This window comes from Otolemur garnettii, unplaced genomic scaffold (assembly GCF_000181295.1).
Source record: "Otolemur garnettii isolate 467f Iridium unplaced genomic scaffold, OtoGar3 scaffold00018, whole genome shotgun sequence".
Lineage (NCBI taxonomy): Eukaryota > Metazoa > Chordata > Mammalia > Primates > Galagidae > Otolemur > Otolemur garnettii.
In genome coordinates this window covers 25,205,903-25,220,545 of record NW_003852413.1, presented here as the reverse complement: position 1 = coordinate 25,220,545, position 14,643 = coordinate 25,205,903, and the positions used below count along the sequence as shown (strand labels likewise).

General features: G+C 53.5%; 2 protein-coding genes across 2 annotated transcripts in view; both read left to right on the top strand.

Moving 5' to 3' along the window:
- MLLT6 (MLLT6, PHD finger containing) overlaps window positions 1-10,380 on the top strand; it is a 23,570-nt gene extending 13,190 nt beyond the window's left edge. Inside the window, exons 13-20 of the mRNA XM_003786436.3 lie at window positions 590-656; window positions 812-957; window positions 1,452-1,649; window positions 1,738-1,826; window positions 3,311-3,660; window positions 4,024-4,114; window positions 5,739-6,095; window positions 6,667-10,380. Coding sequence (XP_003786484.1) covers window positions 590-656; window positions 812-957; window positions 1,452-1,649; window positions 1,738-1,826; window positions 3,311-3,660; window positions 4,024-4,114; window positions 5,739-6,095; window positions 6,667-6,708 — 1,340 coding nt within the window. The 3' untranslated portion in view covers window positions 6,709-10,380. The remainder of the gene's footprint in view (window positions 1-589; window positions 657-811; window positions 958-1,451; window positions 1,650-1,737; window positions 1,827-3,310; window positions 3,661-4,023; window positions 4,115-5,738; window positions 6,096-6,666) is intronic.
- A 281-nt stretch (window positions 10,381-10,661) lies between these two features.
- CISD3 (CDGSH iron sulfur domain 3) lies at window positions 10,662-13,949 on the top strand. Its single transcript, XM_023510996.1, has 4 exons — window positions 10,662-10,987; window positions 11,347-11,382; window positions 11,915-12,034; window positions 13,524-13,949. Exons 1-4 carry the CDS (start codon window positions 10,940-10,942, stop codon window positions 13,701-13,703), a joined length of 384 nt encoding a protein of 127 aa, XP_023366764.1. The 5' UTR covers window positions 10,662-10,939; the 3' UTR covers window positions 13,704-13,949.
- The last annotated feature ends 694 nt before the right edge of the window (window positions 13,950-14,643 follow it).

The following is a 14,643-nucleotide window of genomic DNA, read 5'->3' as shown; positions in this document are numbered from 1 at the left end:
CCATCATTGTTGTTTGGCGGGTCCGGGCTGGGGATTCGAACCCGCCACCTTAGGTGTACGTGGCTGGCGCCTTAGCCGGTTGAGCTATAGGCACCGAGCCATAGCTACAGTTATTAAGGGCTTTCTGCATACCAGTTAAACCCTTAAGCTGAACACATTATTTATTATCTTCTATTAATCCTAATAATGGTCACTTCAGAGAGGCTAGTTACAAACCCAAGTTCACACAGCAAGTTAATGTCAGGTTCAGGTTCAATCCAGATATGTCTTGACCTCAAATTTCTATAACTCTGAAGCTCTTGGGGAAAGAAATTGGGAGGTGGAGCCGAAGGTGGCCAGGCAATGAGAGCCTTTCTGTCTAGAGAAAAGGGAAGGGAGCAAATGCCAAGGTTTTGCCTCCCATGGGGCAGAGTTTCCAAGCCAGGGCCCTAAACGCCTTGCCATCTTGAACTGCCAGGCTGGGTTAGGAGGGTCCTGGGGAAGGGAGTCTGTAGTGAGGTTCCAGATCTTTTACCCTCCACCTCCTTGGGACCCTGGAGAAGCCGCTCCCCACCCCCTCACTAATCCTGCTTCCTCTTATCCTTCCAAGAGCCAGACCTGGAGGACTGCAGCTTCAGATGTCGGGGAACCTCCCCCCAGGAGAGTCTGTCTTCCATGTGAGGGAGGAAGCAGTGGCTTGGGGAAGGGCTGGGAGCTGGGCATGAGGGACACTCAAGGGAGGATGGAGAAGACTGGAACTCCTGAGTAGGGAGGAGGGGGGAATCCTGGAGTGGTCAAGTCAGCCTGAGTCTGGTTTTCCCTCTGACTGCAGGTCCCCCATCAGCAGTCTCCCGGCACTCTTCGACCAGACAGCCACTACACCCTGTGGGGGCGTCCAATTAGACTCTGCGGCCCAAGGGACAACTAACATGGAGCAGCTGCTGGAGAAGCAGGGCGATGGGGAGGCCGGTGTCAACAGTGAGGAGGGGTGGTGCCGGGCAGGGAAACCTGCCCCAGGGCCCCCTTTCTCCCCTTGGTTCCCTTACCTCTTTAAAGTTCCTCCCACAGGCACCACTTCAGCCTTGATTCCTGCTAACCCCTGGCCTCACCTTTAATTAACCCTTGCTAGGCCTTGCTCTTGGTCCCGCCCCTCAGCGCACCCTCCCTTGGGCCCTCTTGGCCTCCTGGCCCAGACCTAACAAACCCCAAACTCTTACATCCACATACCTCTTCTCCCCCAATCTCATGGTTTCGACACCCGAACCGCAGTCCCTACCCGTGGCCTTCACACGTGTGGTTCCCAGGTCCCACGTCACCCCTCCGAACTCACCTGTGTCCTTCATTATTAGGCTGGCGCCTTTTTTCGATGTCTGAGTGGGCTTTCCCTCCCAGACCCCGCCCAGGTCCCGCCCCCTCCTCTGGCCCCGCCCGACTTAGCGCTCGGGTCTCAGGCGCCTTTGCTCTCTCTGCAGTTGTGGAGATGCTGAAGGCGCTGCATGCGCTGCAGAAGGAAAACCAGCGTCTGCAAGAGCAGATCCTAAGCCTGACCGCTAAGAAGGAACGGCTGCAGATTCTCAACGTGCAGCTCTCTGTGCCCTTCCCCGCCCTACCTGCCGCCTTGCCTGCCGCCAATGGCCCTGTCCCTGGGCCCTATGGCCTGCCTCCCCAAGGTGAGGGGATCCTTTTCAGCCCGGGTATGGGGGCCCATGCTGGCAGTTTGAACTGGCGCTGACTGAACCCCCGACCTCCCTCCTTCAGCTGGCAGCAGCGACTCCTTGAGCACCAGCAAGAGCCCTCCAGGGAAGAGCAGTCTGGGCCTGGACAATTCGTTGTCCACGTCTTCCGAGGTGGGTGCTGGGAGGAGTGGAGGCAGGGAGGAGGGAGGAGAGTAGGTCGCCAGGCCCCATCTTGCCCTGCAACTGACTGATTCTTTGGTTCATCCCTTAATCAAATAATATTTATGAGGTGCCTACTTAGTGCCAGGCATTGGCTAAGTAATCAGAGGCCAGCATAATCCTGCTCCTGAAAATAGGCTAAATCCAAGAAAAATAATTACAAACTAAGAGAAGTGCTAAAGTGGAAATAAGTTTGGGACTATGTGAGAATGGAGGAAGGTACTTGTATGTGGATACAAAGTGGTCAAGGAAGGTCTTCTTGAGAAGTATTTGGGGAAAGTTTATTATAGCACTTCACACAAAATAATACCTGTGTGATTGGTGGTGGTTAGAATAGCATTTGCTATTGTTGTGTTGTGGTTATTTTGGGAATTCAACAAACTGGGTTCTTATTTTCTTTCTGCCATTTATTAATTGTGTGACTTGGACAGTAATAATCATAACAATAAGTAGCATTAATTGTATAGTTGCCCTTTGTTATGCCCTGTGCTAAGATTTTAAAGGGTTGATTTAGTTTTTCCTTTCTTTTTTTTCTTTTCCTTTCTTTCTTTTTTTTTTTTTTTTGCAGCTTTTGGCTGGGGCTGGGTTTGAACCCACCACCTCCAGTGTATGGCGCTGGCACCCTACTCCTTTGAGCCACAGGTGCCGCCCAGTTTAGTTTTTCTAATAACCTAAAGAATAGGTACTACTGTTACTCCCAGATTATGAGTAAACTAAGAAAGAGAGGTTGGGCTTGGTGCCTGTGGCTCAAGTGGCTGAGGCGCCAGCCACATACACCTAAGGTGGCGGGTTCAAATCCAACCCAGGCCTGCCAAAACAACAATGACGGCTGCAACCAAAAAATAGCTGGGTGTTGTGGTGAGCGCCTGTGGTCCCAGCTACTTGGGAGGCTGAGCCCAGGAGTTGGAGGTTGCTGTGAGCTGTGATGCCATGGCACTCTATCCAGGGGGATAGCTTGAGGCTCTGTCTCAAAAAAAAAAAAGAAAGAAAGAGAGGTTGAAGGCAGCCAATACCACCCAAGCCATTGGATTGTGGGGATAGTATTTGAACCTGAGCCTTTCCTTCCAGCTATAGTGTTCTTGCCTACAGTTACTTAGCCTTTCTGAGGATCAGTGGCTTTGCCTATAAAATGGGAATAACAAGATAGCACAGGCTGAGTACTAAACCCTGCATCTGCTTCACCAGATGGTCACTATCATCATTATTGTCCCTTATTAAATAAGGATGATGAGGAATGCTGGGCCCCCAGGAAGGGGTCAGGAAACATGATCTCTGAAGTCCATTTGGATCTTAGCCTTCATCCCTGGGCCTTGCTTCTTCCTCCAGGATGCCTGGGGGTGAGGTGGGGGTGACTGTGCTCTGTGAGAGTGGTGGTGGGTGTTGGGCCAGGGGCCAGAAATGTCCTGCTGACCCCTCCTTTCCCCCTCCCTCCCCAGGACCCACACTCAGGCTGCCCCAGCCGCAGCAGCTCGTCGCTGTCCTTCCACAGCACGCCCCCACCGCTGCCCCTGCTCCAGCAGAGCCCTGCCACTCTGCCCTTGGCCCTGCCTGGGGGCCCTGCCCCACTCCCACCCCAGCCACAGAACGGGTTGGGCCGGGCACCAGGGGCAGCAGGGCTAGGGGCCATGCCCATGGCTGAGGGGCTGTTGGGGGGGTTGGCAAGCAGTGGGGGCCTGCCCCTCAATGGGCTCCTGGGAGGGTTGAATGGGGCTGCTGCCTCCAACCCTCCGGGCTTGAACCAGGCTGGTGGGGCCCCCACGCTGCAGCTGCCTGGTTGTCTCAACAGGTGAGGGAGAGTTCAGCCCTGGGGAAGGGAACGGGGAGGCTGGCTTTGGGAGGAGCTCCCCCCACAAACACGCATACTCCCCCTAAGGGAAAATGTCCTCCCCTCTCGCAGGGTGTATAATCCCAGTCATCTGCTGACTAGACAGTTAGCCGTGAATGTCTAGGTTGTAGCTAGATTTCCCCTCTGGGACAGTTGTCCCATCTCTCTCTTATCCCTCCTGCCGCGCGCTCTGAGCTCAGGTTTTGAGATCACAGGTTTCTACCTCTCCTCATCTGGGCTTAGGGAGTCCGTGGGCTTGAGGGAGTGGGAGAAGGACGTTTCCTTAGCCATTCCCTATGGTCTGTGTGTTTTTCCCTGCCTCAGCCTAACCGAGCAGCAGAGACACCTCCTTCAGCAGCAAGAGCAGCAGCTCCAGCAACTGCAGCAGCTCCTCGCTTCTCCACAGCTGACCCCGGTAATGCCCTCCCGTCCCTGGCCTGCCTCAGGTGCCCCTTGCTCTTCCAGTTGGCCAGCTCTGCCATCTCAGAGGACCTAGGTTGGCCTAGGGAGGGCAGGAGCAGAAAGGAAGGAGGGAAGCTCCAGGCTGGACTGAGATTGAGTCTGTGGGACTGGGACTGGCCCTCATGGAACATCGTGCAGTCTAAGGGGATAAAGATTGTTCTCAGATAGGGCTGTTACAGTGGCCCTCACAAGTGAGAGAGCCCAGGGAGCAAGTCCTCTGTTAACTGAGTATTTCATTCTCTAAAGATCTAGGGTAACTCTTAGGTCTACGTGGAGAGGTGGTTGAGCAGATGACAACCCCCTCAACCAGAGCACCTTCTTTTGGGTCTGTCTTATATGTTGGGTTCTGCCGAGATTGCCTTTGGAGAAAAGGAATTTTGCCTTTTAATGTTCAGGGGGAGTGTCTTTGAGCCTATTCTGGTTTGGGGGACTACCCAGTCCACCAACAAAAAAGAAACATTAGAAAGACAAGAAACCAATTCAACTGGTTACCTATAGAGGCCAGATGGGAATAAGCATAGGAGCAAGGGCCAAGCAAGGTAGCTCATGCTTGTAATCCTAGCATTGTAGAAGGCCAAAGCAGGAGGATCCCTGGAACTCAGGAGTTCGAGACCAGCCTAAGCAAAAAAGAGACACCATCTCTACTAAAAACAGAAAACTTAATGGGTTGTTGTGGCGCATACCTATACTCCCAGCTACTCAGGAGACTGAGACATGAGTATCACCTGAGCCCAAACGTTTGAGGTGTGAGCTATGATGATGCCACAGCACTTTACCCAGGTAGACAGAGTTGAGATTCTAGCTCCAAAAAGAAAAAAAGAGTAGGAGCAAGTTTTCTTAAGGTATAAATTTTGATATATTATTTTGGTTTTTAGGACACTGACAATGTTTCGCCTATGCAAAGCAAAAAGGAATTTTTTTCTTTTGAGACAGAGTCTCACTCTGACACCCTGACTAGAGTGCTCTGGCATTATAACTCACAGCAACCTTAAGTTCTTCAGCTCAAGCAATCCTCTTGCCTCAATTTTTTGTATTTTTAGTAGAGACAGAGTCTTGATATTGCTCAGGCTGGTCTTAAACTCCTGAGCTCAAGTGATCCACCTGCCTTGGCCTCCCAGAGTGCTAGGATTACAGTTGTGAGCCACTGCACCTGCCCCTAAAATGGATGATGTTAAATGATTAAAAAAAAGAAAAATCCCAAGAAAGGGAGTCGAAAACTATTGATCTAATTTAGTGTTTTTCAGCTTGGGGTGATGCCACTCTTTGGGGCATTTGTAGTGTCTTAGCAACTGAAAAACTGATCGAGTGGGAGAAGGAATGTTAAATATCCCACACCTGGCCGGTCATGCTCCAGTTGACACACACTGATGGAATGTGGCCGTTTTCTTGTCTATATCGGCAGACTGAGGCCCAGAGTGGGCGGTTAGAGACAGAACCTTGACTGTCTTACAGGTCTCTTGCCTCGTGGTACCTTGTGCTGGGATGGGGCCCAGGCCAACCAGGGCGGGTAGGCAAGCAGGCAGTGAGGAAGAGACCTTGGGGACCACTGGCCAATGAGCAGTCTGGCCCCCTTGCAGGAACACCAGACCGTGGTCTACCAGATGATCCAGCAGATCCAACAGAAGCGGGAGCTGCAGCGCCTACAAATGGCTGGGGGCTCCCAGCTGCCCATGGCCAGCCTTCTGGCAGGAAGCTCCACCCCACTGCTGTCCACGGGCACCCCTGGCCTGCTGCCCACAGCATCTGCCCCACCCCTACTGCCTGCTGGAGCCCTAGTGGCTCCCTCACTTGGCAACAACACAAGTCTCATGGCTGCAGCAGCTGCGGCTGCAGCAGTAGCAGCAGCAGGCGGACCTCCAGTCCTCACTGCCCAGACCAACCCCTTCCTCAGCCTGTCGGGGGCGGAAGGCAGTGGCAGTGGCCCCAAAGGAGGGGTGAGTAAGGGGTCTGAGGCCTTCCTATCTCCCTTCTGAGGGATGGGCAGAGATGGACTGTCAGAGGTATATCTTCAGATGCATAAGCAGGGGAAGGAAGCAAGCCCAAGCCCCCAGGGGCTCTGCTTGTCCACGGGTGCCCTCCTGTAGGGCTAAGAAAGATCCAGTCTGAGCATGGGCTAATAGGAAAAGGACCAATTAGAAACAGCCTTCAAAAAAAAAAAAAAAGACAAACTAGAAAATAAGCCTTCTGGGAAGACCAATTAGAAAAGGCCATTTCCTTTGTGAGCAGATCAGTTAGAAGATGACTCTCTGGGTGATCGGTATGAGAAAGGCCTTGGCTAGCTCATGGTCACTCGGCTGGGTTCCCTTTGGCAGGGCAGTATCCCCACCCCAACACATTGACCCTGGTGTGCACCACCAGCACCCAGGCTGGAGGCTTCAGCCAGCCCCCCTCACTCTACCTCAGCATTCTTGGCCCAGGAACCTATTTGCAAGTAGATGCTAGGGCCAGACACCTCTAAACCTCTCGCCTCCTCCAAACCCCCAGCCTCCCTTCCTCTCTTTTCAGACTGCTGACAAAGGATCTTCAGCCAACCAGGAAAAAGGTTAAATCTACCCATACCCCTGCTGACCCCCCCCCCCAGTGGAGGGGGTAGATCCTGGCCTGAGGGGTTCTAGCCTGGAGCAGGTACCTGCACCCAGAGCATGTGTGGAGGTCCAGGGAGTGTAGGAGCTCCTGGTACCAGTACTGAGGACTGAGACTGAGAGAAGAGCCCCTTCCATCTGGGCCCCTTCCCTCTCTGCACCGGCCCCTCTGTGGGGGACTCATAGGAAGGACAGGCTCTGAGCCCACCTAGGAGCGCCCACAGTCATAAATGTTTTGGGGTCCCCCAGAAGGCATAAGTAGGGCGCTGGTTGAACCTGTCACATAATATGGATCAGCACTTGAATGGGGAGAAGTAGAGGGACAGGCCCTGGGCCTGCATGGAAATTTTGTATGGAAAAAGGGCTGGCCCAACTTTACCTGTGGTTCCTTCCCAACTTGGGCAGATGGCAGAAGGGATCCCATGGACTGTTTCTCACCGTCCCTCCCCCACAAGGGTCACAAGCTGAGCTTGTAAAAGCCCACAGGCGGAGGTGGCTGAGGAAGGGGCAGGATAACATCATACTCAGCCCAAGCCTCCCTATCTTAGGGCCCCGGTGATGGGGAGGGGAGGAGAGGGTGGGTAGGGGAGGCCTCAGCCTTCCTTGGTGCCCTGCGCCCTGTTTGCACTATTGGATTAGGAGTGCCGAGGGTGGGGAGATGGAGCTGCCCGACTCAGAGTGTGAGTGATGGCGTGCGTGCGTGTTTGTGTGTGTGTGTCTGTCTGTCTGTCTGCCTGCCTGCCTGTCTGTCTCTCTCCCCAGACCTGGGTCAACCACAGGCAGGGATAGGAGCAATGGTCAGATGATGCAGCACCGCGTGGGGGGAGCTTCCAGCTCTCATTTGCACCTTCCCCACCTCACCAACTTTGGTCCCTTTCTGGGGCATGAATGGTTAACAAAAACCAGAACAGTACTCCAATATTGGAGAGTAACAGGGCTGGGGGCTTTGAATCAGGGTAAAATCCTGCCTTCTTTTCCCCCAGGACCCACATGATCTCAGGGCCCCCTTAGGGCCCCCCTTCCCCATTTATAGTTTGGTCCTTCCCTGGCACAAAGGGAGCCCTAGGGCTGGGGGAGGGCGCAAAGGCGGGTAAAGTGCCACTGTTTTAGCAAAATCTTCCCTCCCAAGAAGAAGCCAGCCTGCCTCCTGCACCCCACCGCCACCAACCAGGGGAGCCGCTTAAGCTTACCTATCAACTATCCCCTCACCCACCAGCTATTTCCCTAGGGTGTAGTGGGTAATTCTCATCCTAAAAGAGCCCCCACCTGCCCAGGCCTTCAAGGCAGAAACCAACTGGGGTGGCCAGAAGAGAGGCCAGGCCAGGCCTGTGTTCTCGTTTTAGTTGCACTGGGTTGGAGTAGAGGGTGGGCGTTCTGGCTTTCCCGATGCTCCTGTCTTGTCGGTCTCTTTGCATGTGTGGATTTTTTTGTGTGTGCGTTTCTGTTTGGGTTTTTGTTATTGGGGTTTTTTGTTTGTTTGTTTGATTTTTTTTTAAATAAAGAAAGAAGATGTGTATATTTTTGGCAACGACAGAAACGTAGTGCAGATATATTTTTGCCTGTGCTGCTCAGCTGTTTTTTTCTGATACTGAAAATAATATTAATATTCCTGTTGATAAGACTTTGTAAGATGTTAGGGAGCTGATAATGGAAGGGGTGGGTGGGAGTCTTTCAGAGGCAATTTCTTAGGCACTTGCAAGGGCTTGGGGGAGGGGGGAGGCAGTTGTGATGACCTCAGAGATACTCACTTTTTATTAATGCTAAATATCAGTTAGAAAGAATGATAGAATTCAACATTGTATCCATCTTAGTCTATTAAGCTCTGTTACTCCCTGCCCCCAAACCACTGAAAAGAAAAAATAACCTTCAGAGATTCTTAGAAGAGTTGCTCATTCACACCCCACCCTTGCCCAATGCTGGCCTACTTACAGCTGAGGTTAACTTCTGTTCTGGACAGTAGGGGAAGTAAAACACCCCAAGGCTGCTGACTGGAAGAGAGAGTGGTCCTAAGGATTTAGTGCGCTGGAACCAGGACCCCCAGCTCATCTGCCCTTCCCCAACCCAAAGTCTGGGGTTCTCTCCAAGAGTCTGTGGTCTCTAACTTTCCCAAGCCCTTTGCATTCCCCATACTGAGATGCTGTGCAGATTGCGGGGTTAGATTTGAAGGGGCCCAGGCTGGGCATGAATTGGTGCCCCCCACTTCTGGCTCTTAGGTAGTGGCATTTCCTTCTGAGGAAGCTCAATAATAGAAAAGGTCTGGGAGATCTTTGGAAGGAAGCAGGATGCCAATGCCAAGGGTGGCTGTAATGACCTCACCCTCTCCCAGCCTCACCCCCTTCTTTGACAATGACTTTAGATTGGGGGGTGGGAAGGGGTTCAGATTTTTAGATCTCTAGGGGAGGGGAAGGATGTGGTTTACAGAACGGAAGCAGGGTTGGAAGATGCATAAGAGTAGAGCTCTGTCACAGCGAGGAGGGTGAGTGGGTGTGCATGCAGAGCCACTGTCTGCTGTAGGGTGTCACAACTGGTGCAGTGTCAGAGATAGAAAGGACCTGTCTTTCCAGGCTTAGCAGGAGCAGGGGCTCAGCAGAGCCAGGACTACCCTCCTGATCTTTGGCTTCCCTGCTCCACTGCATGGCCACCACATGGTTTGCTGTCTGTCCCTGTGTGTGTGACACGTGTGAATGCAGGGTTGTGCTTGGCTGGGAGGGTGTCTACATAGCACTGACAGTCTTAGCTGAAAACTGACACATGAAGGGTCCTTTTGTTTTTCCTGCTTGTGGGTGTTTCCCTTCAGGCTCCTGGGTCTACTGCTGCCTCCTGGTGTCCTGCCCTTGAGGCTGCTGAAGGGACCCCTGCCCATTCCTGTACTGAGTTCTAGGGAAGTGCTCACCTCAGACTCTTAGGAAGGGTCTAAAGGAATGAAGGCAGCCCATGCCCAGGGCCAGCTCTGAGAAAGGGTAACCTCCACACTTGTCTATCCCAAACTGGAAATGAGAACAGATTTTCAAAGGCATAGGCTTCCCCTGCCAGCTTCCAGCATCTTCCTTGGTTTGCGATGGATCAGTGTCAGGGTAGGCAGCTTGCTCCCAGTTCTCCTTTACCCCAGTTTATTCCCTGGGAAGAGGTGCCTAAAGGGACCGAGGTGTCGGGAATCTAGAGGAAGGTAGGGAAGTAGCCTTGGTGCCCTCCTGCCATATCAATCCGGATTAAAAGTGCGTCTAAGCTCCTGACCACTTTGTCTTGATCTACTGAAAACTTGGGGACTGAGTGATGCTCTCTTTCCCCGTTCACTTTCTCAACGTGGGACTTGGGTGGTGGGATTGGAGACCCAAGCCCTGGCTCCCACCCGCCCCCCTTTCCATCCCAGCCTGTTTCCATGTAGCAGACCTTCCTAGGGAGCGGGAGGGGAAGCCACAGAATGCAAACCCAGGGGTTCCTTTTTCATTCTTTCTAAAACCTCCTTTATATCCTCAGCCCAAAAGGCAATGTCCCTTGCCACCTCCAAGCCTGGAATTGTGCATAACCCGGATCTTGTATCTTTGTATACGGATGTTATTTGTACGAAGGGCAGTTCGTAAACAGCACTTGTTCTTTTAATAAAAGAATGTTTTGCAAAAAAAAAAAAATCCAAAGAGCCCCTGTTTGGTCTGGCTTTATTGAAAGGAAATGGAGGTGGGTGGTTACGGTGGGACTTTGCGGGAAGGCTGGGGGTGGGTATGGTTCACGACGCTCGGGGTCAGCACTCAGAGCAGCCCTTCACACTGCTGGGCACACGATGTCCCCGGGGGCGTGTCCAAAGTGCAGGTACCCGGGACGCAGGCTGTGGAGCCCTTCCCTGGGTGATGAGATGCGCCTCCACTGAGCTTCCAGAGGCCTTAGACTCTCCGGGGAAAACCGGCTCCTAGGAGGGTCCCTGCTCCAGCTGCGGTGTTCCGTGCCGGACGTTCTGCAAACGGGCCAGTCCCAAAGTGGGAGGGGGGGCGCCAGGAGCAGCCCGCGCCACGCCGCGGGGACCTGAGAAGGCTACGGGGCAGGCATTGCGACTCGGCTTCCGGACTCCGCAGGCCCCGGACCACGCCCGCGCGGAGCCCCGCAGCGTCTTCCGGGCCGAGGCGTGGCCAGGCGGGCGGAGGCGGAGGGAGCGGGAAGGTGACCGCGGCGTGAGGAGCCAGCGGGCGCGCATTCGGTGGGCCATGCGCGGCGTGGGGGCGATGCTGTGGCTGTTGGTGCGCAGCACCTGGGTGAGCACCCCCAGCCCAGCCCAAGGCTTCTCCCCTCCCGGCTCAGGGACCAGCAGCTAGTCCCGGCCAGGCCCCTTCCCAAGCCCCGCCCTCTCTCAGGCCCAGCGTCCCCAAGCTCCGGCGCGGCCGCTGGCCTCTCAGCCCTCTACTCAGCAACCTTTCCCTGCGCGCCTGCTGGTGCCAGGATCTCCCCAGCAAGACTTTTCTTGTGACCCCTTTTTCTGACCCTCATTTCTCCCATGTCCCTTTAGCCCCTGTCAACTCTTTCCTCCTTGATGGCTTCCCGCGGCTTCCCCTCTCCAGTGATTTTATTTTTCTCTTTGTAAGCCACTGTCTTGTGATATCTGTGTGCCTTGCAGAACCTGAACCAGAAGCGCCACATCTCCTCCTGGCTAGTAAGTACCTCCAGTCTCCCCTGCTCCTCACACAAGGCCCCTAGGCCCAAAGTCGGAGACCAGGGAATGGAACCAGTAAGAATACAGTCCTATTCCTCAGATTCCTGGCTCCCTACGCCTTTCCTCTGTAACCCTGATGGCTCTAAAGAAGGTGGAGTGGAGCAGAGGGCACTGGGCAAGGAGCCCATCTTCTGCACTAAGGACAGCAGTGATTAACTGAGCCCCATGTGTGGGTGGCCCTGCCCTAGGCTGACAGGATCAAGGTCCTCTCTCCCTAGAACTCAGGTAGGAACCAGTGTTTGAGAGAAGGCATCTGGACCCTGAAATCTGAGTGCCTGCATGGCCTTGAAATCTCTTCTCTATCCAGAGCTCAGTGTCTTTATAGTGCCTTGGGGGAATGTCCTTGCTGAGTGGCATCAGATAAGCCTCCTGTAGAGGAAGCCTGCCACACTCCCAGGCCAGTGGGAAACTGGCAAGAAAGTGATTCTAGTGTTTGAACTGACCCTGAACCCCTCATTTTCCCTGGCCCCAGGCCCGGTGGTTCCCTCAAATCCCAGCCAAGCCCGTGGTAGCCCTGAAAACACCCATCAAGGTGGAGCTGGTAGCTGGGAAAACCTACAGGTGGTGTGTGTGTGGCCACAGCAAGAAGCAGGTGAGAAACCCTGTCCCACCTTCTCCTTGACCTGTGACACCTCTGACTATAGGACAGCATGGTATCTCCTGGGAATTCTCACCCAACATGGTCCTTTTCTTCCCACACATACCTGAGGGATATCAAGGGGGCTTGGAGGTGAAAGAATACTCCAAAGGCCAGCGCCACCAGCAGCCTTTAAGCTCACTTGTCTGTATCTACCCCTTGAAACAAAGCTGAGGGGATAGAAACTCAGTCACACTGCCAGATTGGTGGAACCCAGCTTCTGGACTCTTTTGGTCTCTTTCTTTCTCAGAGGCACCTTCCTGAGCTCCCAGATCTAAGGCACCAATAGGCATACCTGTCTCTCCCTCTCTCCTTCCTCCTTCCAGAAAGCATCAGGGCCTTAGGTTCCCAGGCCCTAACCCCCAACATTAGGAAGAGATTCTGCCCAGGCTGTCCTGCCCTCAAAGCTTCCTAACCTTTCCCAGTGCCCCTCTCCAGTCCTCTTCCAGAAAACCCTTCACTTTCTGCTGATAGTTGATATGACTGTTCCTGGTTACCTACCACAGTCTGCTGTTTTCTCAGCCCCATTGCCTGCCTCACAACCCATCTCCCTTCTGCCCCAGGAGCCATTCACCCCAGCAGGAATCCTGCCCATATACTCAGGCAGAGCCCTTTCCTTCCTGAACTAAGCGTTGAACTGTGTCCCTCCAAGCTATGTGGTATGGTGCCAGCAACCCAGGGTCTCAAATCCCACTTAGGTGCACCTTCCTCTGCCTCATGCCTCTGGGACAGGTTGCTGATTTCTATTTGCACACTTCTCTTACCTCTCCTCCCATCTTTACCTGGCTCCAAGAACAAGAAGTCTTGGCTCCAGCTCATCCACTAACTAGCAAGGCTCATCACCTCTTTGGGCCTGTTTCCATCACCCTGTCTCTGCTTAAACAGCTTCTGGAGATGGACAGGGAGTGCACTCATGCACTGGGCAGCTGGCTTGCTATGGGACCCTCCCCTCTGAAATATCCACTCCCTTTCATATGCCAGACAGAGTTGCTATTGCCGTGTGAAGGTATGCAGGTGCTCTCCAATCCAGGGGACATGAGAAGGAAATAAATTTCATGAACCATGGAGACTCAGAGCCATTAAAAAAAAAAAAAAGCGTATCAGTGTAAACATTGCTGACACTGTAGGTCTCTTTTCACCTTGAAAACTGTCCTTGTGTCCTGGCTCTCTGGGTCCCCCAGAGACTAGTGTTGTAAAGATTCATACTTAATGAAAACTTACTATGGGCAAAGTGCACAATGACCATTATTTATTTGATTTCCTCATGACAACTCTACTCATTACCCCTATGTTACACATGAGAGAATTAGTGAACCCAGGTAGTCTCACTCTGGAGTCTGGGGCCCAGCCACTCTGCTGCCCTCCCCCTGAGCTCCAACACCTGCCCTGACCTGACTGCCCTAGCAGGTGGGGTCAGGTCTTTAATTGCTCTTTCCCCCACCAGCCCTTCTGCGATGGCTCCCACTTCTTCCAACGCACTGGCCTAACCCCACTCAAGTTCAAGGCCCAGGAGACCCGCGTTGTGGCACTCTGTACCTGCAAGGCCACCAAGAAGCCCCCATACTGTGACGGCACCCACAGGAGTGAAGAGGTGCAGAAGGCAGAAGTGGGCTCCCCACTGTAAGGGAGAAGCTGCCACCCAGGCCCACGTGACCTTGGCTACAGGCCTGACGGGAACCCTTTGTGGAGAGGGAAACTGAGTGCTGAGCTCAAGAAGGGATCATCCAGAGACCCTAGCACCCACACAACTGGCTTGTGAAGGAACTGTTCCCCATAACCTGAAGTCTCCATTCTTGAGCAGCTGGTAACAGGCCCCCTGGTTCAGCATCAGCTGGTGGAGACAATGGCATTAAAGCATCCCCACACAGGGTGGTGGTCTTGTGGTCACTGGTGTGAAGCACATGCCTATCTCCTGCTTCAGACTGTATCCTGAAGTGTGTGGGCTGAGGGCACCTGACCAGCCACAGGGACAGGGCAGTTCGGATTCATCCTAGATAGGGCCCCCAAGGCAGCTGAACCCAGAGACAAGAAGCATGATGAGGCTAGGGGACCCACCCACCCTTCTCTCTACCCCCAAAAACTACAGACTCATAGTGTATGCAGCATTTATTACAAAGCCAAGAGATACAAATGTCCTAGGGCAGGAGGAGGGTACAGTCACAGGACCTCAGACACAGGACAAGGTGCAAACACAGACAAACCCACAGGGAGGGGGTCCCAACCCCCACACTCAGGTTGTGATAGAATCTGGACTATTACTTCCTCGCCTCCTCCCAGATCTATGTACATTTGAGGAAACTAGGTGGGCAGGGATCCTCAGGGATCTATCCCTATGGACTCACTGACCTCTTGGGAATGGGGCTGGGGTCAGGGCTTACAGGTCTTCTTGTGCTTTTAGATGCCCCCCATGCTCCGTCCTGCCTAGGCCGCCGGTAAGGGTGGAGAGAGAACTGGAGGGCAGTTTGCCTTTAGCAAAATCTGGGGTCTGTGCTTGTCTGAGGTTAACCCCAACCTAGCCCCTCCACTTTAGTCCCCAAGGAGACTTCACCACCAGTCCTGCTAGT

What these genes read in the sequence shown, in the direction of transcription:
- CISD3 (XM_023510996.1), top strand. Translation starts at nt 10,940, where the DNA reads ATGCGCGGCGTGGGGGCGATGCTGTGGCTGTTGGTGCGCAGCACCTGG. An exon ending in TGTTGGTGCGCAGCACCTGG is followed by an intron (nt 10,988 to 11,346) that starts GTGAGCACCCCC and finishes TGTGCCTTGCAG; the next exon opens with AACCTGAACCAGAAGCGCCA. An exon ending in GCCACATCTCCTCCTGGCTA is followed by an intron (nt 11,383 to 11,914) that starts GTAAGTACCTCC and finishes CCCTGGCCCCAG; the next exon opens with GCCCGGTGGTTCCCTCAAAT.